The sequence below is a fragment of the Haliotis asinina genome, chromosome 10 (genome assembly GCF_037392515.1).
Source record: "Haliotis asinina isolate JCU_RB_2024 chromosome 10, JCU_Hal_asi_v2, whole genome shotgun sequence".
Taxonomy (NCBI): Eukaryota; Metazoa; Mollusca; class Gastropoda; order Lepetellida; family Haliotidae; genus Haliotis; species Haliotis asinina.
In genome coordinates, this window is record NC_090289.1 from 47,481,583 (window position 1) to 47,509,229 (window position 27,647).

Consider the following 27,647-nt stretch of genomic DNA (forward strand, 5'->3'; position numbering starts at 1 on the left):
GATTAAATATTATTATACATGTTCTGTACGAGTTGTTGAAATGTTCCATGTATATTATACCTTACATTTTTTGCCATAGCTAAATTCTGCATACATTGTCAAGGGCTTTTGTAAAGTAAATAAATGCACAGAAACGTTTTTCTTAGACTTCCTACGTATATGTGTAAGACTGTGAAGAGCAAATATATATTATCAACTGCTGAGAATTGTTTTGCTTGAGCTTTCATTTCAAGAAAGTTTGTAACCTATTATTACGGACACTGGTAAACAACTTCCCTAAACAACTGAGCATAGGTATTGGTCTGTAAGGGTAGGGGCCTTTTTCATCTCCTTTTTTATTGTACAACGGCTTAATGATATCAGTTAACCAAGATTCCGGGAAATAGCCTGATGTCAGGACGAGGGTAGAAAATATTTCAAACGTTTCAATCAATTACTCGTTCTCAATGTTATCAATGCCAGGCGATTTACTAAGTTTCAAGTTCTCGCCAAGTGGCCTTCAAATTCCTCAGCAAAAACAATGTATGATAAAACAAGGTGATAAACAATGAATTGAAGCATGACGGATAAGATACCACTGGAAGTCTACAAAGGTGAGGGGATGTGTGAGGGACGATAGGTGGAGACTGGGTCAATTAGCTTTTGATTTGGTGGTCGTAACCTGATGGGATGAAAAATCCATGGTCCCTGTTACGTTTTGAGCGTGGTCTTGTTACATGTAGTGCTTCAGTCAGTTTTCGTGCACAGTAATCATGTTGATTGTTTGCAGTATCTCATTTGATGTTGTGCTGAGGACATTTGATGATGTGTGCTGAAAGTGCTCATTAGGTGTCTGAGTTGTTTGTGGATGTCTTGTCTACTTTGGTGCGTATGTTGTGTGCATTACGGCCCGGCAACGGATGAGAAACGAAGTTTGCTGTCTTTGCGAAAAGTGCAAATCTAACAGATCACAGGGACGTGCTGGCATTCGAAACTGCTGTTACAAACTGTTTACCTGTGTCCAAACACTGTGTCAGTTCTCTCTTGGAGATAGGCAAAGGTCGGACCAAGACCAGGGAGACTTCACAAAGTCAGTTTGCTATCCGCAAAATGTCTGTGATGTATTTGACAAAGCTTGTGTCCTCTTACTGCTTTTCGAGTGATATGATTTATAAAGAGCAGAACGGTGCGAAGAAGTGATGTTGCGGTTCAACTTCCTGTAAAAAATGGTTCATGAAGAAGCTATGGCATATCACCACAATATCTGCCTGTGCTGGATTGACTTTTATAAATCTCTGTCCTTCATGAATGGATTCTGAAGGACCTTGATTGCACTCGACTTCTTGAGCGGTGACCTCATTTACTTATTTTTCATTTCTTGCTGGTCGACTGAACAGGTGCAGACTTCGTAATTTATTCCACTCAGACGGGGAATATTGCAGGGGGATTTTCTCAGTAAACAGGACGGAAACCATCTCAGGCCTCAACAGCCCTTACTTATGGCATCGAGCTCTGGAGCTCTGAGCAAAATGCTCGAAACAAGATCAAAGCCACCAATACCGTATCAGTACTTTGCTATTCCTTTGGTGTAGTGGATTGGGCAAACAAGACTGCCAGACTCTGGACGTCCTAAACAAAAAGACCATGTTTGATGACAGTGCCCACCATTTCGTTCTTGTCTTCATTGTTTATATATTCCAATCATTTCGGGAGATCGGGTTTGATAATGCAGAGGCTCTTAATGATAGACTTTTAATGTGTTTTGCACCTCTGTGATGATCCTCTGGATGTCAACACTCGTGATGATCTCTTGACATATATCAGGAGAGTGTAAGTATTGGGGATTGTTCATATTCTTCAGAAAGCTCTTGGTGGGTTTCAGTATGCATGTCTCCCCGAGAGAAGTTACATTCATTGTGTGGGCTGTGTCTAAAAGAAACAAGGACGTGGAGCTGACGATATGCATACCAAATCTGACTGTGCCAGGACCACCCAAAGTCTCCTGGATTTTATCTTTATCTTCTTGATCCCGGTCACACTTCATCTTTTGATCATGATGTATCATTTACACGCTGGACTCCTTGCCATATATACATAAGGCGTCCGTGGAAGCAGGCCTTCAAATCTATGTTATTGTAAACTGAAACTGAAAGGTCAACATTCAATGTGTTTTTTGAAAATGTGTGAGACAAAACACTGCATGCTCAGGTATATAATAACCTCATCCACTCATTCCAATCACACCCAAACCACCCCGAAACGGACACTCAACTCCACAAAACGAAACAAAACAAACAAAACAACAATAACAACAACAAAGAAAAAAAATCATAGTGCAGGTTGTTCAGCTTCTCTACATATGCATGTTTGGGAGGTCAAATGGCAGAAACGTCTGGTCGAATTAACTTCATTAAATAGGGGAGGTCTTTGCTTAAAAGCCCGAATAGGAAACATTACACCACTCGTAGCTAATTGTTTAGCTCATTGCTTAAGACTAAAAGCACTGATATTACGATCCTGGTCAGCTGAAGAGTATACATTCGATTTCCATTTTCTCGCCACTGGGGGTATATAATATGAGCGAACACCTACAATATCATGTCATCAACGGATGGGTACAACGAGTCTCAGCAATAAACAGTAAGTCATCAAGCAATACCCAAACCTGGAACCTCTAATGAACATTATTCCTGTAAATCTCTGCGTGCATTGCACTGTGTGACCATTTATGTCATTGTAGTCCTGGGTATTTAGTTGTATTCCAAATATTTCATAATATGGTTATATATTCCATTGAATCGCTTGTATTCCTAGTGGTACACAGCTCAAACGTTTCCCGAAATGAGTTTCTCCAATGAAAACTCACACTTGTCATATTTTCTGTTTTCAAGTTTGAGCCCATTGCAAAGGTTCAGGACCAATATTACTACTGTTCGCAAATGTATTGCCTGACCAGAGAGCAGTCATCGTCCTTCCACCTGCCGGATGGAATGATCAAGAGGACACACTTGGCGTTGTTGTGAGGTTCATTGGATGCCCATGGTGGGTTCACGATCCTAGTTCCGTCCATCCAGAAGGGGGTTATGCCATTTTGCATGATTGCCCCGATATAGAACTCATCAGAAATACCTGCAGAAAGAAATGAAGAGACCTTGTATCTTTTGGGGAAGTGTAAGCTGACGCTGGGTCTAAGATGCCTTTCCTGGTGTCCCGCTTCGTGACATTCCTCAGTTTGTCCTTCAACCTACCGTACATCAATGCGGACCAACAACGTAATATATAAGAAATGTATTCTAATTCAGATAGATCAGAAACACCATTTTGTAGTGGTCCTTCACAGTTCGTGAAAATCATAGTTTACTGAAAATAATTACTTCGAGACAAGCAAGTCACACATTACCGTTTTTCTTTAGTGCAGGGCGGCAAAAGAGTATGTGTGACCTTTTACTTTCCTTTTCATGTCTCCTAATCGTGATATTGTTGTAATATTATTAATAGCTGCAGAAGACCATTGCAGATATACGATTCAAAACAAAAGGGAGCTATGCTAATGTCAATCAACAGATCAGTATGAAACATCATTTTGTAAAATCGAACTAACGGATATAACGAACGTATATCTTCTATATTTTGAAAGCGATTAGCGTAACTAAGCTCGGTGTATCGATCACTTTTATTCACCTAAGCCACTCAGGTGGGCAATGATGTGGCTCCGTTTGGCAGCGGTGTTCAGGTAAATCAGATGACCATTGTTTTCCCCGCAAACCGTTCGTGCGTCTGACCAACTTAACCCAGTACTACTGGTTCGGAAGGTCAGATGGATACTTGGGACGTTGATAAATCCATCGTTTAACACTGCAAGACACAATGATATTCGTACCCACTTGGAAACCGTTCACATTTCCACGGAAATGTTTATGTCACCTTCATGCAGACTGAAAAACCATTTTAGTTACTTTTACTTGAAACCTCAGAAAACAGTGTTGGGACAGCGTTTGACCAAAGTTGGTTGAATGGAGTTGACCCAATGTTTTGTCAACATCGGTTCAACGCCAGGAAAGTTGCGTTTGGACAATATTGGTTGGATACAGTTGACCAAATGTTTTGTCTCTTTATTAGTCAATAGCATGCCTTGCACTAATCGATGTGTAAGATGTAAGGTCAGTCAGTAAACCGAGGATTAACATGTGTTGAAATGATATTTTGCCAGAATGTCTGCACACAGAATCACATACGTGTTGGGGAACCTCACGGGGATAATTATTTACTGGTTGACATTTTTTCGCAAGCAAATCAACATGCCGAGCTTGAAAATAGTTCATCGTTGTGATTTCAATTCTTTACCAACTCGATTGCAAGGATAAGACTTTTACATAACATGATTAAGTTCTCACCACTGGCCGTTGCCTCCGTTGTTGTAGTCGATGCTGTTGTAGCTAATGCTATCGTTACCGTAGGTGTAGTAGTAGAAACTGTTGCTGTTGTGACTTCGGTTGTGATCGTATCCGTCGTGGAGGTGAGTTCTGTTGAAGTGATAATATCTTCTGTCGTAGTTTCAGACTTTGCTGCCGCAGATGATATCGTGGCCTTGTTCCCCGCTACATATAAAGACATGTAATGCACGTGTCCCGGTGCGGCGCGAGTGGTAGAGGTCGTGTACACACCCATCTTGTTCAGACAGCACGACATGTTGGGCTTGTACACGAACACACTGTGACATAACTTGAGACTCGAGCAGTCTTTCAGGCACTCCGTCACGGTCGTGACGTCGTGGCATGACAGCACGTGTGACGTCACAGTGCGGTCATCTAGTTCGTAATCGCGTTTCCATTCAAATTCTTCGATGCAAACGACGCTGATCCTGTTTGACACATATTGAGTGAGTGAGTGGATGAATCAGCAGTTTATCGAAATCTGGTAAACCACTATTTTGTCACCTTACAAAAAAATGCATGAAGTGTACGAGTTCACTTTGCTTCTAAATAAAGAATTACATCCTGGAAGAGTCTGAAAATGCAAATTGTTGGGGATATTATACCTGATACTGAGGTGTGAGAATTTCTGCTCTTATAAGAATAGGGCTTATATACGTCACTCGTAAAGTAAGCGCACCATGGTTAGAAAAAGGCTCTTTTAAAGTTTCCAAGAGGAGTTTATCTCAATTTGTAAACACGAGCAATAATAACGCCGGAAGTTTAATTTACAATTGGTAAAAGCCTTTTAGTGCCAGGATTTGGTCAAAGTAAGAAAAACTGTTAAAATATATACATGACGCATAATGCTTTCGCCTCAAATTCAAAACTTGAAAGTATGTAAGTCTAGAAGAGGTCACAAGAAAACCTGCACGCTCATAAATGCATCTTGAAGAAGGAAAAAAAACCGAAAAAAACCCACACAATCAACCTCTTCATATTCTCTTTTATTATAGTATTTGATAGCTAACAATATTGGCCATTTCCTGAAGGCAAACTATTACCCTTAACCTACATAGTCATGAAAGTATGATGTGAGGTGTACACGGGTTGGCCAATCATTCAGGCCACCGTAATTCACTGTTTAGATATTTGTCCTTGTGGGGTTCAATCGTCAGTCTGACTTCCATTGATCTTGATTATGTTTCTAGGTTTGAGAACCTTTGGGGGTGTAGTGGAGCAAAAGTCATCGACCTGACATTCTCTTCCGACAGAGATTACTTGCCATAGCTTCCTACGAACCTCTGTTCTAACACGGCCATTCGTATTTCCCGGTTCTCACCACAGGGACTTGTATCGCTTAAAAACAGCGCTCGAAAGACATATATGTGTATAGGCCCTACCCTAGTACTATAATATAAAAGGAAAGGGATGTAACGAAGAAACCACCCCCTGTTTGATCAAAGTTACATGTCACCGCGCAAACTATTTTAAGGCCCCGTCGACTCCAACGGATCGAAAGCCATATGATTACCCTACAAAATGACCTATAAATGGTCACAATCGGATCATTATTTCAAACGGTATACGCCTCGAATCATCGAAAACAGCTACCTCCGCAATTTCACGCCAAAATCATGGATCACCAAATACGGTGAAAACTCACCTTTTAAATTCGTTTGTTCATTCCAGCCACATTGACAGCACCAGTGTTGGACTGGATTCGATCGGCTGAGGTATTCCGCGGTTCGGAATACTCATTGCAACATCTACATATCATTTTCTCGACAGTAAGCAAGTATTTGCACCACAACCGCTCGCAATCCTACTCACTTGTCGGCCATAAGTGACCTTGACTTTCAAGTTAACTGATCAGATGGCCCGAGTCTGTTAGTGCGGATCTGATCAGTTCACTTGAAAGTACTGAGGCCTTACTAATGATCACACTGCAAACAACTCTGATTACGCTGAATTCCAAATCCTTGTTTCATAAGAAAATGGTATTTACAAATGAATTTGAATATTAATAACGAATAACACCGTATTTCTATATTTTATGTCGAGGTTTAGGTAGCATACCTTAGCTATCAAATCACAGACTGACCCTGTCTGATGAGGTCGTAAAATGATTCACAATGCATCTGGCTCACTGGTTACACTTGTTATATTTTTTCACTTATTCAGTGAAGTTCGTAACGCACAATGAGATTCATATCACACCAATTCCGTACCAACCCGCCACTTTTTTTCTAGCGACAGAGCCTCGTTTTGAGATTTCCACGATTTGCAGGTTTCCGTTTGTCAGAGCTCGTACGACGTGTTTTCAGGGATTTGAAGGAGCGTACTGTTGCAATATGCATATGCTTAGACATAGTTTCCGGAACACTGAAAGCGAGAAGAAACGTCATGGAAACCAACATTTCCAGTTGGTTTCCAGGGAGTTTCCTAAAGTTTCATTGTGGTTTCCATGCAACTGAAACTGCACCATTTCAGGATGGTTAAAGTACCCATTGTGGATTCTATTTGGAAACTAGGTCACCCAGTTTCACTGAATGGATACCAACTGGATGTCAGGATGGCAAAAAATTGCACATTTTATGTTATTTAGTTCAAGAGAGGGCAATGGAAACCAACATGAAACTGCATTTTTTGTTTTTCTGTTCGTTTCCATTTAGTGAGATCTGAGAATTGCAAATTCCAGATATGGAAACCAACAAGAAAGCCTTGAACTTAGTTTCATTTTGGTTTCCATTTACAGAAATACTAAAATCACAGAATCCAAAATGGAATCTAGTTGGAAACTCAGTTCCTGAGTTTCAGGGAATAGAAACCAACTGGATTCCACTATTACCCACATTACGGATGGTTTCCAGGTTTCTGGAAACCAAGTCATTTTTGCAGTGTTAATATTTATGTATCCAGTTAAATGAATTAGTCTAAAATCCTGGACTGGTTATCGCACTAAATTGCGCTATATGTTGGAACCCAGTAAACGTCAAACGAGACTGTTCTGTTTTCACGTGCCATGAAAGGACCGTATAAGAACAGAAGTTTGTATGAAGATATGACAGGTAACCTCTGTGGGAAGAGAATGGTGACTTGACTGCATCCGTGCAGTTTGTTGTAGTTCACCGCCGCACTCAGCAATGCTCATGCTACATGATTATGGCATGTAGTCTGGACCACATTATCCAGTGACCGACAACTGACGTCACGAGCATCAGTTCAAATGAAATACGATGACATGCATGAACCAAGTTAGAGAGCCTGGCCATTGTCTCCCATTAGGAACCTCCTGCGACACAGATACGTTGCTTACAACCAGTTCTTCACGGGTTCATCAAGTCCGGCTTTCTACCCACACCAAGTTGACATACATAGTGCACACTCACCCGCTCACTCACTCTGCTAAAATGAAGACAAAGGGGCAAATTTTAGCTGCATAACTGCATGTCTGTAACGAAACTCTCCATCAAACTGAAGAGAAAAGTACTTACCATAGAAACGTTGTTAACAGAAGATAACTGCAAAGTGTAGAAATGAAGCAGCGCACCATATTCAGTGTACAACATTCAGCTACTCAGTGATGCTCAAGGTAACTTGTGTTGACGACTGAACGTCTCACGCCTAAAGTTAGTCTCCGTATAACAGCAGTGTTAGACGAATAATAGAGTCAATCATCAGTTAGTACCTCCCCCCGAGCTTGCATAACAGCAGCCTCCCCCGGCACTGGAACCACGGCACTCACCGGCTGGTCCGCTACAATTGTCAATCACACAAATGGATTGATTTTTTGAAAATTTTACAAAGACGCTTCCTGGCTCAAGGAACAAAAACATCCCCCATTTCAAGAAGGATTTGTTCCATGACTGGTGTTGAATATTGATCGACTGTTGCAGTGTTTATCGTTACAAACACATTTAAGTGTTAGAAAGGGCTTATCTGTGTAGTTTGCACCCGGACAACATAATCATATGCAAACTATCCTCTCCTAACCTGTTACAGATCATGAAGCATAAATGGTATGATCGTTTGTTTTATGAATGAACACCTTTGAAAAGCAGAGGTGGAACAGTACGAGAAACAAAATCAAAACTCGTCAGTACCAACAAGTCGTGCTGATTTTCAAGGTACATCTAGTCATTCATTTTAAACCTATTTGCATAACTCGATGCCTCTGTTCTTATGCACTCATCTGTTATTTTTAATTATCTTCAACATTTGGAAGAATACATTCTGAAGATGGGATCTCTATACGTAATCACATTCCATACAACTAATTACCACTGATGGGGAAATGAAACTTTAACTGCTATCTCAACCTATATGTATTTATGAAGGCATGAATATCTATCCATCCATGAGCTGTATATGACGCAGTAAGACACAAAAGACATATATATGTGTGTCCTAAAATATGTCATACGTGGGAACGTTCTGGCTACGTGAAATACATACTGAAAGGCAAAAGTAACGTTGCCGGAGATTGTGTAGTCGACTGTTGGCTTGCTGTCGTTGATCTCTCGTTAACCTAGCCTGAGCGGATGTGTTGCCATTCAAGCCGGCAATATATGCCTGAATGCATGCATGATGCACATACATCTCGATTTCATTGCTGTGTTTGTGCGAACTCTTCCCTTTCCACAAACAGAAAACATTTCTAACCTCAGTCTCAAACAAGACTTCACTGGGCAAAATACGCTATACGACCACGATTCATGTTACCCACAAGCTTAATTTACTGTACGCTTCTTTTAAAAGTAGGCTCAAATACCCCATTGATACTTCAATGTCAAAGCCAATAATGCGATGTTTCTTTTGTCCTTCAGTACAATTGTAATACTGCTAAAACAAGTATGTACTTCTCACATAGTCACAATTCTTCAATCCACTTCGTGCAGGGTCTTCTTATTGATGTTGAAAGGGTTTGTCGGTTGTTTTGTAGAAACTAAGCCACGCAGTCCGTAACACAATTGTGATTTTTAGAATGGACAGTATCTAAGGCTGCATAGAAAAATTAAATGTTTCTCGGGCACATTTGTTTCACGAGACGAGGGCAATAGGGCTTTATGTTTTTTATTTCTGGTTGAAAGAGGCAACAACAACAACAACAACAACAACAACAGTGACGCATTAAATACATGGTAGCATAACCGTGTAACGTACATTCCGTGACATAGTAATATCACCCTATAACGTACATTTTGTGACATGCGAGGCAGGGGTTGAGGGTCACTGTAATAAATCCATTCTGTGACTTGTGTGTTTTGGGTGGAGGATCACCCCATGCCGTACATCCTGTGACATGGTAGCATCACCTTATAACGTACTTTCTGTGACATGGTAGCATCACCTTATAACGTACGTTCTGTGACATGGTAGCATCACCCGATAACGTACATTCTGTGACATGGTAGCATCACCTTATAACGTATATCCTGTGACATGGTAACATCGCCTTATAACGTACATTCTGAGACATAGTAGCATCACCTTATAACGTACATTCTGAAACATGGTAGCATCACCTTATAACGTGCATCCTGTGACACGGTAGCATCACCCTTTAATGTACATTCTGTGGCATGGTAGCATCACCCGATAACGTACATTCTGTGACATGGTAACATCACCCGATAACGTACATTCTGAAACATGGTAGTATCACCTTATAACGTACATTCTGAAACATGGTAGCATCACCTTATAACGTACATTCTGCGACATGGTAGCATCACCCGATAAAGAACATTCTGTGACACGGTAGCATCACCCGATAACGAACATTCTGAGACATAGTAGCATCACCTTATAACGTACATTCTGTGACATGGTAGCATCACCTATAAAGTACTTTCTGTGACATCGTAGCATCACCTTATAACGTACATTCTGTGACACGGTAGCATCACCCGATAACGTACATTCTGTGACATGGTAGCATCACCTTATAACGTACATTCTGTGACATAGTAGCATCACCTTATAACGTACATTCTGAGACATAGTAGCATCACCTTATAACGTACATTCTGTGACATCGTAGCATCACCTTATAACGTACATTCTGTGACACGGTAGCATCTCCTTATAACGTACATTCTGTGACATGGTAGCATCACCTTATAACGTACACTCTGTGACATGGTAGCATCACCTTATGACGTACATTTTGAGACATAGTAGCATCACCTTATAACGTACATTTTGTGGCATGGTAGCATCACGTTATAACGTACATTCTGTGATATGCGAGATAGGAGTGGAGGGCCACCGTAATAAATACATTCTGTGACATGCGGGTTTGGGGTGGCTCGTCACCCTATAACGTACATTCTGTGGCATGGTAGCATCACCCTATTACGTACATTGTGTGATATGGTAGCATCACCGTATAATGTACTTTTCATGACGTGCGATATTCACCGTATAATTCAAACTCTGCGACGTGCATGTATGATCATGAGATTTGCACTTTGAGACGACACTCGTAACAGTTCAAGGTGTTGGACGACTTTCAAGCATCGACTCCACCAACTTCCAGTATTCCATTCACCAGGGAATTGATCTGTTGTGGAGAAGCGAGGGAAATCAATGTTCATTACATTAACCGTTTCATACTTAACAGTAGCACAGGATTAGAAGCCAAGCCAGACAGTGTCAAAATGAATAAAGAAAAGATACAAATCACAGATAGGCACATCTGTGGTAAGCGCTGTGCTGTAACCGATTTCTATTTGTATCCATACCCATGAATCTGTGCCAAGGGGATCACACCAGGACTGAAATCACCCAACCGTAAAATGGTGATAGATAAAGAGGACCTGTAGTTTAAAACTTGTCTACGTCAGCTAGCTTCATGTATTCAGAATATGTCCCTCTAGCTTCATATTATTGGAAATTATGTCTGTATGATTATGTACGTTGGAACTGTTAATAGCATTAGGAAGATAGTTAGAACTGCGTTATTGCCACCACCATCATCATCATCGTCGTCGTCATCGTCGACGCTGTCGAGGTTCTCGTCGTTATATAAATAACGCTGGACCTGCAGATTGGATATAGTCTGTTTCCAATGGGACGATAAATAAAGTATTCAAGCCAAATAATTTTCAAATAATTTTGTATCAATACTTTCGGAAGTTCCTAATACTAGAGGCAGAAACTGAACTGTATTCTGGTCACGTCACGCTTTTCCGCATGGTTCATACAGAATTGGGATATTGGGAAAACCTGGAAAGAAGTCCATGCATGAGCTACCCTATCGTGATGTAACAGGAATATTGTTACGAGAGGCTGAGATAAAACTAACCGACTGATTAGTTGTGTTTGGCAAACTTAAACAGTGCATTTTGGGGTCATTTAAACAGGATTGTTTTAAGAAAGATTACACCAAGTCTGTATTAAAGTCTTCCAGAGACACTCTGTTTGTTGGTTAACTCCACACACAGCAATATTCCAGGTATATGACGGCAGTCTGTAAATAGTCGCGTCTGGACCAGACAATCCAGTGATGTACTGCATGAGCATCGATCTACACAACTGACGACATTTGTCAACCAAGACTGGACGTCTAGACACTCGATCACGTTAGATTTCTCTTTCGCAGCGACACTATGAAAGATACTCCCTGTAAAATTGATGATGCAGATATATATATTTATTTTCTGTTTGGAACATCACACGTTGTGTGATTGTCTTCAGTTGAGATGTCTTCGGCTCGAGGATTTAACCGACCCCGAATGTTTACATTTGCAACTCAAATCTCGAGGTCGTTCTATCTCTGTCATATAAATCGGAAGAAATGACGACAAAATGTATCAAAATGTTTCCTAAATCTTGAAATACTTTTTCTATAAAAAGCACGATAGCATACTGAGTACAGTAAATGTGGAAAACAACGTTGATAGTGATGGTGAGTGATTTTGAGTTTACATTCGGCGGATCAATGGACAGTAACGACATCGATAGGGACTTCAAGTTTTTGTCCCCAAATCAACTAAGTCTACAGAACAACTGTACAGCGGCACACCGCTGTAACATGTACTGAACTGGAAAAGAAATACCATCCTACCACAAAAGCGTGTTCAATTCGTCTTGAGTTACCCGTAAAGGTCTGGGGTAGAATGGGCCATCAACAACCCATGCTTGCCATAAAAGGCGACTCTGCTTGTCGTAAGAGGCGACTAACGGGATCGGGTGGTCAGGCTCGCTGAATTGGCTGACACATGTCATCGGTTCCCAATTGCGCAGATCGATGCTCATGCTGTTGATCACTGGATTGTCTGGTTACAGACCGCCGCCATATACCTGGAATATTGCCGAGTGCGACGTAACTCTAAACTCACTCACTCACGTAGATAACCTTTCAAGTAAATTTGGTTTCAGGTTCTGTATTTGATACAAAAACTTGTCGCCAAAAAGCAGACACTGACGTAATGATGGGACGAGGCTGCATGCGGTCCAGACTGCAAGACATGTTGCAAATCATTTCTCTGTTCGTGTTCGAGCTATACACCAAGCAACGTGTCCAAACCATTGGAAGCACTACCGACTGTCTTCGCAGTTGAAGACAACGTTGAGGCAAAATCGGCAGATTGTCCGTCATCACCTGCAAAATCGTTCCGCTAGGGCAACGGAATTCGAAACTGCACGGACAGCCATTGGCAATCACCAAAGACCAATCAGTGCTGACACAGTGCGGCAGAGACCTAGAAACGTCAGAGGTCGCAGGCCTTATCGGGGTCCGACCTCACTGTTCGACATCGTCCTGCTCGTCTTGATTGGGTCGCACATCGGAACTGGCGTCACCGGAAGTGGCGAACTGTGGTCTTCTCCGACGGAAGCCGGTATTGCGATGGCTGATGGCAGAATGAAAGTGTGGCAACGACTCGGGGAGTGTTTAGCAGATGATTGTGCCCTGGAAAGAGTCTCATGGGGAGGTCCGAAGAGTATGGTGTGGAGTGCTATAATTAATTGCTCTCACTCACGAACTAGGCCCTGTTGCGTTCCAGTATATATTGCTCCTGGTAGAGGAAATAGTGTAACATCTGCACACTACATTGATCAAGCGCTGAGACCTTCGTCGTCCCACGTTTTGGTCGTCATGGAAACCACGTCTTCCAGAAAGACAACCCGCATGCCCATATTGCCAGAGCAAATGGAGACTTTCTCCGTCAACATGGCATACAAACTCTTCAATGGCCTGCCCTCAGTACAGACTTACACCCGATAGAACACCTGTGGGACGATCTTCAAATGAGCCTTAATGATTTGCGACCAAGGCCGGCAAATCCACTCCATGTACAGACGATGGAACACTTGTCAACGCTCAAGGAGACCATACACGACATTGACTTTGAGTTCGCACCACGATGTGTGTGTCGCGTCACCTATCGTTTTGACTTGTCACTGTCTGAAAATCGTCTTTAAGTACTGATGATCAAGCATGTCAATTTTTAAATCTTTCCGACAATTGTTATGCTATTTGAATTAAACTGATAGCCAGTTTGAAAAAAAGGAGGTTTTTGTAGGGTTTTTTTTTTGCTGTTCTGTGTACTTTTCAGGGCCAAGTATGGAGTACTGTATGGAATGTCCGAGGGATATAGTATGACCCTGAACGGAGGTTTACATGAGAAAAATATCATATCCAAAACAACACAAATATAAAAAGTAGGGGAGCCTGAACGTTGAAGTCTGGTAGAAAGAAAACCCGTTGAGGAACGTTACAATGACATTCATCTTGTGTATGCAGCATCATTTCACGTTATCACCACACGCAAACACAATGTATGGGAAGCACGTGCACAACGTGGGAGCCTCCTACACGTGCAAGGGGTGTCATTAGGAACCTTGACGGTTTTCAGGCAGGTCGATAAATCACTGTAGACCATTTTTCCAGTTAATTTTCTTGCATCTGTGCATGGTCAGGGTTTTCAGGGTCAAATCACAGACTACTGACTGAAAATTGTAAATCTGAAATGTTCATGTCATGCTCTAGTCACCTAACAAGGGGGATAACTGAACGAACAGCTTTGCTTTGAATGAAATCTATGTGGTGAAGCATTATCAAAACATCCATTATTGTATCCACATTGATTCAATCCCATGTATCTAGTTTAGACAATCGTACACTGAAAGTAGAGCCCCACTACTTTTTTAAAGAGTATATGCCACCTCGGGTTAGATAGCTACATCCTGCATTCATAACACACCTGAGTCGTTACAGCGTAAGACGAGGTTTTGCCGAAGGCTAAATGAAAGACATCATACAGTTTACGTTAATCCATGAGTCATCTTGCACCATGCGGTGTTAAAACTGATCTCAGGTTACTTGAATTGAAAGTCTTCATTCTCTCGCGTTTAACGGGGAGGGGGTGACAAAGCTCACACTGCTCACTCTAAATTTACATAACTGATTTCTTGGTCCAGTGTTGAGAACTGTTTTTCGTGAGCAAGTGGTGAACTGAATATGAATTACAGAGGCATATACTCAGCGAAAAAAGTTAAGGAACACCCCAATATTCAATATTTAAGCATTTTATGGATAATTATTAAGTACTCTAATATTGAAGACTGGAGTGGTCCTTTACTTTTTTGCTGAGTATATATACAAGTGTGGGTAAGTCATTGTACAATATAAAGGCAATTGGCAAATAAAATTGCTTCCTCACACTTGTACACTTTGTCTGTTCAAGAGATTTCACCATGAGGGTCCATTTTCGTATCTTTATACTTATGCCTAAACGTTCTTCTTGTACAGTCTAGGTGAAAGGGGAGTTGATATTAATATTGTAACGACAAATGCGTTACTATTCAGATATGCGGGAAGTAACTGCAAGGTGTGGTGTGGGATTGGTGTCGCTGTCTCAAAGGTTTCACGTATGTAGACTATAGCTGAAACTCAGTTCATCCAGCCACAATGATACCTTTGAAATCCCTCGAGCTAAGTCTACAACATAACAGTAAAACTGAAAAACAAACAAGACTGGAACAGCCAAGAAATACTGTAACTGTGAAGAATGTAGGCCATCTTCAGGATGAAACTCGTCCAATGAAATCCCCCACCATGTTTAAACCTACGATATAACTGTAAAACTTAAGAAAACACAGATTCCCAACAAATATGAGTCAGCTTCTTTATTGTATGTTATGAAAGTCAACTTCTTTATTGTATACACAAATTCCTTGCTCCAGGTGACGAAGGGGCAAGGAATAGCCCAGAAACTTTGTGTTGGTTATGATATAGACACCACACATCACTTGAAGAAGGCGCAAGGAATAGCTCAGAAACTTTGTGTTGGTTATGGTATAGACACCACACATCACTTGAAGAAGGGGCAAGGAATGTCCCAGAAGCTTTGTGTAAACATTAAAGAAGTGTAACTGTGACGGGTGTAGGCTATCTTTAGTGTGAAGCACGTTCATCCGAACACTATGGTCCCACTGAAATCCCCCACCCTGTTTAAACCTACTATATAACAGTAAAACTTAAAAACACAAAAAGTTTAGGCTTGTATACACCACAACAGAAACCATAACCAACTGATTCACGATTCATGTATGCAAAGGTATGTACCGGTCTTTTCAGATGTACCCGTGTGCCAGTTTGTTTACGCTCAACTGAATTATCTCACAGAAGGAGTATATGAGGCTCTACTTGTAGCCAAGGACTGGCCTCAATCAAAACTCCGCCCTTCACCTGGGATTGTAAAGCATGTACGTGCTAAAATGTTTTAATTACACGAATTTATAGGGACAGGTGAGAGTCGTGAATACCATCAAGTGCGTAAAATCGGATCAAGTGCGCACAAACACGTAAGCGCCAAAATATGCATTGCAACACCTATGACACTGTTCCGTCACATACACCTGGCGTGTCTCCATGACAACGCATCGCCACCCGCACATGACTAATGTCTGCCACTTGGTTGTACTGGGAAATGTTTAGGAGTGGAAATTATTCAGTGTTGATCCGTAACGGGTGTAACACTGGCACGTGTCCGGGTACTGAGTTGTTCAGCATTCAACATCCGTGAAATAATTATTATCAAGTCCTTAAATGGAATGCATTGTGATGTAATCTGCGCCTTGCTTTCACGCACCTGTATAGATTTATAAGGTGCCCTTTGATTCGTATCATATATATAGTGCATATATCTTAAACGAAGCATACACGCGCGGTATATGTGGGGGTGTGATTCACTTTGAAGAACGGAATACCTAGAACCTAACTTGGATGAGAAACAGGTACCTTGTAGGTATGTACATAGTCAATGCTTCATTTTGAGAAAGTTTTAACGAAAACATTCTCCTCTACACACATTTGTAATTAGGAGATAAAGATACTGACTTGGAAAGTAAGAGGGATATAACAAATTATAAAAGCTTATTTTTTATCTAAAACCTCGCGCTACGCGTTCGGTTTTAAATGAAATTTAGGGCTGTTTACAATAGATTATTTCTTACCATATCTGTTACTTTCCAACGTGGTATGTTTATCTCCATTCTACTATAACGGCGTTTTTTAAATATTTTTTTTCAATGCATACTGTGTTGGAAAATAGAGGTATATCGCGTGATTATATACTTTGGATTTAATTAACCAATCACAATCAGGCATTTACTGAAATTATGGTAGCATCTATCATATTTTCGGCGCATTTAAGTGAGTCAGAGAGATTAGTTTAAGTCTTTTTCAGCTGTGTCCTAATAACATTGTGACGGGAATTTCGATAAAGTAGGACTGAAAATTTTATCCACGCAGGGACTGACGAATGACCGCTTGGACAACGGGAATATCTCGTGTTTCCTGGGTATTACCGAGGCTCGGGCTAATCAGAACCAGTCTTGGGACTGTTTCGAGTTTACAAAACCTGAAAGGGTTAAAACGAATGCTTCATTGAAACGTAAAAATACTTTTAAACGACCTAGACACGTTTATGGAAAGACTGAAGTTGTTTTCGCTATTAATGTATTTGTGTTTATATATATTAAATTTTCTGACTTTCTGTCTTCGAACTAATAATGAAATCCGAAAGTTTTCTGTATCAATGTCTTTATCAATGTTTACATTTTAGATGAAAAATTACACATTTGATATTCCATTTATCGATTCAATTATTCCATTACCACAGCTCAATGAAAAAAATGAATGATGGAATAAGACGATAAGAATGACTATTGAATCATTTCATACATGCGACTGACATGGTGGTTCAAACTTGAATTAAGGGTTGTAGGATATACATGTAACATATCTATCCCCATCTCTGCCACGACATAAGGATCTCGTAAAAATGAGAAAGCCGCGGTAACTCAAGTGAGTCTAGTGGTTGCAAGGGTTGTATACTCTCCAAGGAGTTGAGGTTGACATCCAGTGATCGAGGGGAAAGTACCAGCTACTTGAGCATGTCCTATAATAATACATAATAATGAAATAATAATAAATACCGCTTTATTCAAGTTCAAATACATAGTAATTAACCCTTCGATTTATCCGAAAATATAACTGGAAAGGAACATCTCTCCTACTTCGAATCAACCACGATTTAAAAATAACGTCGTTTGAGTGTACGTAATGAACACTCTCAGTAAAATTGTCTCCTGAGTCTAGTGGAGAGAGTTACCAACTGCAGTCTGCGTCCTCACAGAGGGCACTTCTGTTCTTTTTAAAGCGTTCGCCCGTCTCGTCGAAGACCCGGGTTTGATTCCCTATATTGACACAGTGTGTCAAGCCCATTTCTTGTGTCGTCCGCCGTGATATTGCTGGAATATTGCTAAGAATGGTAGAGCTAACATCACTCACTCACTGTCACAAGTTAGGACAGAAACACTTCCGAGTAGGATACATGTACTGATAAGGTGATGGGATCCCACATGGACTGTTGAGGTCCAACTGCTTGAGCTTTCGTTAACCTCTCAATATGCTTGGGCTTAGTTTAGTTTAGTCACATATTATTAAACCAGTGTACCTAGGCTATTTGCATGAGCTTGTGGTCATTCTCCTGACTTGGTTGGTAACGTATCCAAATTGTGTAGATCGTTGTCTGGTCCATACTTGATTATTTAGAGACATTCCACATAGCTGGAATATTGCTGGGCGTCTCGTTAAATAACAAACCAGCCCACCAGGCTGTCTGGTTTATTGAATAATCCTAAATTGAACTTGGATTCTTCGTGTCTGGCCAGGAGAGGAGTTTACGAACGTTTGAATGACTGGAGATCGTTGACACACTTCTCAAGCCGTGATTTTAGTGTTTTCCTTTAACGCTGTGTTCAGGAATATTCGAGCGTCCTTTGCATATAAACTAGTGGTTGTTATCACGAGCAAAGTATTGCGATGTGCATTATCATGCCGAGGCCGAGGTCCGAATGAGACCATGGCTCTGATTCTCACGTGTAATCACGAAGGGAGATTTGTTAGTGAGTGATTTTCATTTTACGCCACATGAAGTAAATATGGCCGCGGACACTATAAATGGACTTTACACATTATATCATGTGACGAATCGAACGGTCTTCAGCGCTACCAGCAAACGTGTTAACTACTAGACTACCCCATCGCTGTGGTGGTTTGATAGTCAGTAACAGTGCAACACCCCTGACTCAAAGTCTAAGAGGCCTACATATATAATTTGAATTATCTGAGGTTCGACAGAATCGATAAAATAGAAATCCGAGACAATTATAACGTCGACGCATCAAAGGTCGACTTAACAGTATGTGGTTGTATCTATTCGAATTACTGTTTCAATGATCAATTTATCTGGCTGGATATGTTGTCTTGGGTTAAAGTGTGTTTTTCTGTTTCCTTGTAAGTATAAACGGCAATGAAAATGGCTCAAGCTCAAGAGTGCATCATCAAAGATGAGTGACTGAGTTTGATAGAACGTGTCTGCCATATGCAGAGGAAACAATCATAAACGTTAATGTTATAGAAACGTAAGGTGAGCGATGGTCGTCAGTATCCCATACTTGTCGTAGGAGGCGACTGACGGGAGAGGTGTATATAGAGCGATATAGCTGGAGTATTGCTGAGTGCGACGTAATGCTAAACGCATTCACCGAGTGACCGTTGAACAACAAACAAACGTTCGTCTCCTGTGATTCGTAAGGGGCGCAACTCTGTACTGCTAATGGTCTTTGTTGACCGGACAAAACATACCACGTTGTGCAGGCACACATTCTTCTTCAAACAGGCTATCAGACAGAGTTTTCAAGTAAGTGACCGTTCAAAGTAGGATGGAGGTAGGGGTGGGGGTGGTAAGTGAAGGCACAAAGTAAGTGACCTCCCTGCATGCCATGCACACAATCAACGACCCCTCCCCATTTCCCTCTCCAGAACCAAATGGGTCACCCTTCCCGCCTTACCTCTCCAAAACCAAGTGGGTGACTCATCCCGCCTTACCTCTCCAGAAAAAAATGGGTGACCTCGCTTAAAATCATAATCACTCCCCTACTCCAGCCATAAATTGTGACCGGTCCCTCACGCCTCAAGCTATTTATAGGGGGATGGTACACTCATCACGCCGAAGACCCTGTTTCGATTCCCAGCTTAGGTAGAATGTGTGAAGTCCATTTCTGCCATCCCATACCGCGAAACTGCCAGCTGAGGGTTGCTAAAAGCGGCGTAAAATCACAGTCACTTACACTATTTTTAGACCGCATCCGCATCGATCTCGAGATGACCTCGGGTCAATGAACTCTGACTAAAGAGGAACGTGTACCTGCGCAATCGGAAAGTCGTCGATGCTGATGTAGATGAGGAAGTAGTTCCATCAGGAGTGCTGGCGGGAACGTGGAGTGTCCCCGGATGGACCATATTCTGCCCTCTTGTAACACTTCTTGTGTATGGTATAATGCGACTATGTACTATTAGTTAGGGCTATGGACGTTCGTTCGTCACGTAGAAGTAGAAAAGGCATCTATGGAACCCCATTGTCCTTCACATTAATAGTGTGTGGATATTACTAAATCATCATCAAACTCAAGTGCCTCCTTTCCAGGTAATTTATTATGAATAATCACTTTTGATATATTTCTAAGTGAGTGTAGTTCTACGCAGCGCTCTGGGTAAGATGGGTGAGTATTCGGGAACGAGGAAACACCTACAAGAGCACCGTGTTAATTATCATACGTTTCCATACAGGTACCGACAGACTGAACTAACTCTGAGTAAATCTTTTATGATAGTTGGGTAGTCAAAACGTTCGCTCGTCCCGCCGAAGACATGAATTCGATACACATCATGGGTACAAGGCGTAAAACCCAGTTCTGGTGCATACACCACCCCCATCCTCCCCTCACACCCAGACACCCACACCCCCGCCACATTCCGGGAATGTGACTATAGGAGAAGGATGCCCGAGATGTAAAACTAAAATCACCCACTTCAGAAAGAAGGATACGTAAAGGGCACTCTAAGAATAATTTGTTCTCAGTGGATTTGTCAATGGGCACATTGTGTTTGACGTCAGCGATGACATCATGTCCGTGTTAGTTCAGCAGGAGATTATTGATAGTAAATAGAGAATAGCCAATGTCATGGACAGAAAAATCCTTCTGCTTCCTTGTCATCGGCATCCAGTAACCATACAAACAATAACGACGTCGTTCCAAACTTAAGGTTTACACTATACACTATTGAAGCTCACATCGTTTCAGCCATTATCATGTCCAGCAATAATCTACGAATGTGTTTCATCCCACTTCTGGTTTTGTCGCTGAAGCTTCTGCTGCCTTTACTTTTTGCTATTGCATCACCCAATACGGTACACCTACTTGTACTGATTACACTATTTACATAAAAGATTCTGAATTGAACGCGTGAATTAAACACAAAGTCAGCAGTATGGTTGATTTATCTTTCTTTTTTCTTTTCTAAATTTCGAAGCTGGGAGAAATCATGCAAACAAACATATTTGAACATTATATTGACTTTTTTTAGAGGTTGACTTACTCAGGAAGATATGTACATATACTATTAGTAAATCAGTGTCTATTGCCCAGGCGTTTGGTAATTGGAGATATGAGAGTGAATGAGTGTGGTTTTGCGCGGCTGTTTGCAATAGTCCAGCATATCACAGCTGGGAAACCAAAAATGGGTCTCACCCGTTTTACATTTGATTGGACTCGAACCCGGGTCTTCGTTGGCACGAGCGAATTCTTTAACCACTGGGCTACCCCGCTGTCTCTCTCGAGATATGAGGGTAATATGTTTGGAAATTACATAATGATCTGTACAGTTAATTTGGGAATGACGAGCTATTGGTGCAATAGGTTGAATTGGTATGTCTTTAGTATTAGTAGTAGTGAGTGAGTGAGTTTATATTTAACGTCACATCGGCAATATTTCAGCCATAACGTGACGAGCAGTATTAGTAGTAAGCATTTATCGACATACGGCTAACCTTTTGTCTTAACCTATTTTGAAAATACATTTTTGCGTGTCAAGATATAGATGGTACGATAGTGTCTTAGATATACATACTAAATGACCCCATTAACAGTGACTGTCGGGAGTGATTTTATTTATTTATTTATTTATTTATTTATTTATTTATTTATTTATTTATTTATTTATTTATTTATTTATTTATTTATTTATTTATTTATTTATTTATCTCGAGGAGTAGCCTGAGAAGAAACGTGACGAGCTTCTTCCGAAACGGATTGTAACTGATGCTATTTTCACCTCACAGTTTACAAACACCTCCAGATTATAAACATCCGTGTTGTAAATAACTTCCTGATTTGACAACTATTCGAATGATGTGAAAATAGTTCCATCGGCACCTAATTACGTAAATAATATAAACAGATTATTACAGATCTGACTTTAAATAGGCGGTCTCTGCCGTAGTTAGTTATATTTGGGGAACAGTGGATGTCAGTGGTGTGACGATTCATCGATATGTATCGATATGCCGCTGTTACAGTAAATAGATACAAGGTTTTACATTGTTGTAATATCCCGCTACGATATTTCAAGTGAGTGAGTGAGCTTAGTTTTACGCCGCACTCAGCAATATTCCAGTTATATGGCGAGGGTCTGACCAGACCAGACAATCCAGTGATCAACAGCATGAGCATCAATTTGTGCAACTGGGAACCGATGACATATGTCAACCAAGTGAGCGAGCCTGACCACAAGATGCCGTTAGTCGCATACACATATTACTATAAGCAGAGTCGCCTTTTTTGGCAAGCATGAGGTGCTGAAGGCCTAGTATTTCTTTCTACCCTGGACCGTCACGGGTCTGTTTCAACTGAATATTTGAATATTGCTGAATCGCGATATCTGTCAAGAACTTTGATTGTTGAAATATATACTTCCCGTCATATATATACGTTTTCTCGGTTTTCAAGAACTGTGTCAGACATATGATTGCATCTTATTAGCATTCATAAAGTCCTCGCACAAACTTAATTATATCGTTTCCGAATGAACATTGGAAAACGCCGTAGGAATGAAATGAATACGAGTACACTAAGAATGTCTAAGGGGAAATAGACTAACGCCCCGTCTCTGAATAAATTCGATTTGAATAGACAAAAAAGCATTTCCTTTCAAAATGAAAGGAGCCAAGTAATATAGCTGAAAAGGGGGATTCCTGAACCGGATGAAATCTAGACATGCTTCACAAGCAAGCAACAGGACATAACCTCATGAAGGTTGTTCCGTTCTTGAACGCCACACTATCCAATATTCCCGCCATACGACGGGAGTCTGTAGATAATCGAGACAACCCAGCGATCAACATCACGGGCATCGATCTACGCACGTGGGACACTATAACATGTGTCAACCAAGTCAGCGAGCCTGACCACCCAATCGTTTTATGACAAGGGTGGATGAAGACCAATTCCAACCCGGTTCTTCACGGGTATACAGCTACTGAACACCAGCAAGGGAGTCCTCTCACTTAGCCACATTCTGTGAAAACAGGTCTCTCACATAGCCAGGGTGGGATCTAGCTGACTGGGGGTTAGTGTTTTGATAGCACTTAGTCCATAAGAATGAAGATTTTTATGGATATCAACTTCTTTATTGTGAGAACGCAACGTTTCGGGGCTAATGCTTATTCCTTCATCCACCTGACAAAACTTGGCCAGCCACATAACCATCAAAGTGATAAAAGGTCAGTTGAAGTGAAGGACTTTGTCAACAATGTGAAGAAGAGAAGCAGAGAAGAGGTTACCCCGATCCCTACTAGTTACCAGGAAGAAGTGTCAGGCCTTAGAGATCGTGATTGGACCGACGACACTGCCGATCCAAGATGATACCAGCTCTGCCTAAGACCCGCGAAGAAATCAACCTCAAAGGTCCGTGGAGAGAAGACAACAACCAGGGAAAATTTCATCATCAGTGAGGACAACATGCACCTGTTTTCTACACATGCCAACCTCCAACACCTCAGCAACGCCGACACCTGGTTCTGCGATGGAACATTCAAGTCCTGCCCTAAACTCCTGCCATACACCCTTCTACCCGACAAGAAGCAGACGACGTGTGAACACCTGTTCTCAACACTGAGTACCCGTTCTGCTGTTCCTTTGTCGCCGACGACAGTGCTGATGGATGTCGAGACAGCAGCAACTGAAGTGAAAGGATATGTTTTTCCCTATACTCAGTGTATATGAGGCATGCCCAAGAGACATGTGGTCTGGCTATTCCGTACAAGGACAACCCTGTTGTTCATTTATCTGTTGGACGTGCTGCAGTGCTTCCACTTCTACCCATGAACAGAGTTGAAAACTTTTGATTCAACCAAACTCTGTACATGTTGAACTTTGTTAACCATAGAGCAGTATACAGATACTGCATCTCACTGTCTACACCTGGGAATCTTTTGTATACAGCTTCACGCAGTGCTACAGCTGTTACAGGTGATGCATCAAGAAAATCCTGAAAAAAATGGTCTGATAACAAACAAATGTAATATAATAATCAATGATAATGATAATTAGGGGAATGTGCCAGGGGGACTCCTTTAGTCCTTTGCTCTTTTGTTTGCATCTAAATCCTTTGAGTTTTCTGCTCAATAGGGAGGAGGTATACCATCCCGAACCTCCTCAGCAGAGATCCCCAACACCTCTTACCTATCTCCTGTACATGGAGGACATCGAGCTCCTTGGCATGATATTTGGACTCGACAAATGTTAATATACTCTTCATTTGAAACGTGGCAAGGTAACCAATGATGGATCGGTCAGGTTGCAAGGGGGAGGAGTTCTTTAGCTTCTTGTGGAAGATCAGGTATACACCTATCTTGGAATGCACGTTCGAGACAATCGACTCACGGTGAAAGTAAGGAATTCCACAGCTATTTTAAGCCCCCCAAGGTTGTTGGATACAATCTGAAACTTGAAATTGATTTTGTTGATGGCGATGGATGCCATTCAGTGGATGTCATTCCTTGGCACAAACAGCATATCTTAAAAGACATGATTGCATGGCTCGCTGACCTTTACTATCGTCTCCGTCATGTCTGTGGCTTTGACCCCGAGGTCCATCCATGGTACGACCCTGACCATGCCCAGGTCGTCCTGGAAAATGATGCTTTCAAACGTCTCTGGAACAGGCCAATATACAGCCTGAGACGAATTCCAGCCAACAAACCTGATCCTGTCCTTTTTGATAAAGCCAATGAAATTATTTATATCATTGAATTTTCTGTCCCTTTTGACAGAAATGTGATTGGCAAGATTGAGGAAAAGCATGATAAATATGCGGACCTCGCCTTTGAAATGTCTCTCTTGCATCCCAAGTACACTGTTGTTAGGCTCCCCAATGCTCTCGGTGCCCTTGGTTTGGTACCTCCTAATCCCTTGGCGCAGATCAGGAGTGTGTCCGGGTTCTCCACCAGGAGAACAGCCCTACTGACAATCTGGGTAATGCAGAAGGCTGCAGTGTTGGGGAACCTTCATATTCTCCGGAATGTTCTTAGTGGGTTCGACTAGGCAGTGTTTCCAGGAGAAGTCCCATACCCTCTCACCAAGTGCTAATTGCCTGGCTCGCATCTCTCACCTAGCCACAGTGCTAATTACCTGGCTCTCATCTCTCACCTAGCCACAGTGCAATGTTGTTTTAACAAGACCTTTTAGGTTACGCTCTGGCTAAATGAGAGTGAACCCCTGCGAGGTATCCTGGTGATGACTACACATCTAGGAAGTAGATCATGCATTGTCATGAAGACTTGTCTCTTAAATATCCTGTTTACATGGATTACCGAGTACCTGGAAGTTCGATCTGAATGGGCACCGGTTGTGACGTGGGCCTGTGGATGAAGCACCGATGTAGGCTTTGTGTGTGCTCATGATGAGGTCATGGACGATGGGGTAAACAGGTGGTTAAAGCCTCTGGTCGTCACGCCGAAGGCCAGAACTTGTCAAGTGTGATTCCCATCCTCGGTACGGTGTCATATGCTTGTTCCTGGCTTCCGTTATGATATTCGGTGCAAACAGACGTGGCGTAAAACTGTACTCAATTACCTATCGACATTTCTCGATATCTACTTTTGAGCAATGGTATTTTTTGAATATAGGATGATTTTATCTCATGTTGTACTCACAACTCGGTTGACCTGTGGTTGACCAGTCTCTACAAGTACTCACAACTCAGTTGACCAGTGGTTGACCAGTCTCAACAAGTACTCACAACTCGGTTGACCAGTGGTTGACCAGTCTCAACACATGTTTCTTGGCTGTTAAGAGTTCAGTGTACCTACTATACCACTTTGATAACAGTACACAAGTTAGAAAACGTCAACATCAGACGCTACCGATTCTGAAGAGAACAGGTGTGCTGCACCCCGTGTTTGCCTTAAAGAACAACTAACCTCAATTTTCTGGTACTCTATTTACCACTGCATATGAACGATGTCTGGTTAGTCATAATTTTTTTAAAAAAAAACTTATGGTCAATTAATACCAAGCGGTTAAAAGTAGCTGAGAGACCGTTTGCTTCTCTATCGCCCGCAAACGAAACCACAGACAGTTTACGTAACTCTGTCGACCCCTGCAGTGACGTCATAGAAGGATCGATTGTCAGTTAGTTGTATATAAAATGTGTAGGAAGCTCGTCATTTTTTCTTGAGGTCGCTAAAGACATGCCGAATTGTTGTGTTGCAGTCAACTGCTCTCTGGGGTTGGGTGATGGTGCCACTATGCACAGATTTCCACCGGACCCCCTAGTTAGTGCTCAAATTGGTTGTTTGTGTGTGCGAAGCAATCGTTGTGGAAGTCTGTGGTATATACTAAATCGGATGGTTCGCCCCCTACCACGCTTCCAGGTTAGAAAATGGAGTTCATGTTTCATCGAGTTTATAAAATAAAGACAGCTTACTACACATTGCTGACCAAAAGAATTTTGCATGAATATAACGGTTTCTTCCTCGGACGCGAGGCTGTGGTCGAAATGACAATATTATCGTAAGTAATATTATATCGAACCCTGCCTAGCTTCCAAGAGTGAAACTGCTATGTTATAAGCAATGTCATGTAAAATCCTAATGTCCATCAATAAAAAACATATTTTACTACCAGTGAAAAGTAATTTTGATTTTGTAAGTCGGTCAAAAGAAACTTAAATAACATTTATCTTCAGACAGGACGCCGCCATTTTTGAAAATGGTGAAGTCAAGGGCTAAAAGTCCGTTATAATTATTGAGATTATGGTTTGTTTTCATCAAGTTAGAAAATCCAAACTACCTTTTACTAGTAGCTAAATGTGTATTTGAATCATGGCCAAAAGGATTTTGCATGACGCAACTTGTATCATAACGACTTCTTCCATGGAAGCAAGGTGGTGGTGGAAGTGACATTAATATTGCAAGTAATATTATATTACCATCCACCTCGCTTCTAATTTTGATTGTGTAAGTCGGTGAAATCAAACTTAAATAGCATTCATTCTCAGACAGCGCGCCGCCATTTTTGAAAATCGTGATGTCACGGACTTATGTCCATTTGAATTAATGAGATTATGGTTTGTTTTCCTCAAGTTAGAAAATCAATACTACTTTCTACTAGTAGTTAAATATGTATTTGAATCATGATCAAAAGGAGTTTGCATGACACAACTTGTAACGTAACATAGGCGAGGTCGGCGTCAAAGTGAGAATACTGCGCGATAAATTTCTACACTTGCTAAATTTACTTGGTTTGTGACGTTCACTCACCAGTATGTAGACACTTGTCAATATACGTCTTTATAATTGGTCTCATAGTTCTAATTACTTTATAATCATACTT

At 41.3% G+C, this 27,647-nt stretch overlaps 1 protein-coding gene across 1 annotated transcript; it reads right to left on the reverse strand.

Annotated features, from left to right (window-relative positions):
- Window positions 1-2,905: 2,905 nt before the first annotated feature.
- On the reverse strand, window positions 2,906-25,896 carry LOC137298736 (uncharacterized). Its single transcript, XM_067831013.1, has 9 exons — window positions 25,887-25,896; window positions 25,213-25,299; window positions 24,861-24,967; window positions 24,495-24,663; window positions 23,799-23,991; window positions 13,148-13,252; window positions 4,374-4,840; window positions 3,661-3,834; window positions 2,906-3,108 (listed from the first exon to the last, which is right to left on the reverse strand). Exons 1-9 carry the CDS (start codon window positions 25,894-25,896, stop codon window positions 2,906-2,908), a joined length of 1,515 nt encoding a protein of 504 aa, XP_067687114.1.
- Window positions 25,897-27,647: the final 1,751 nt, after the last annotated feature.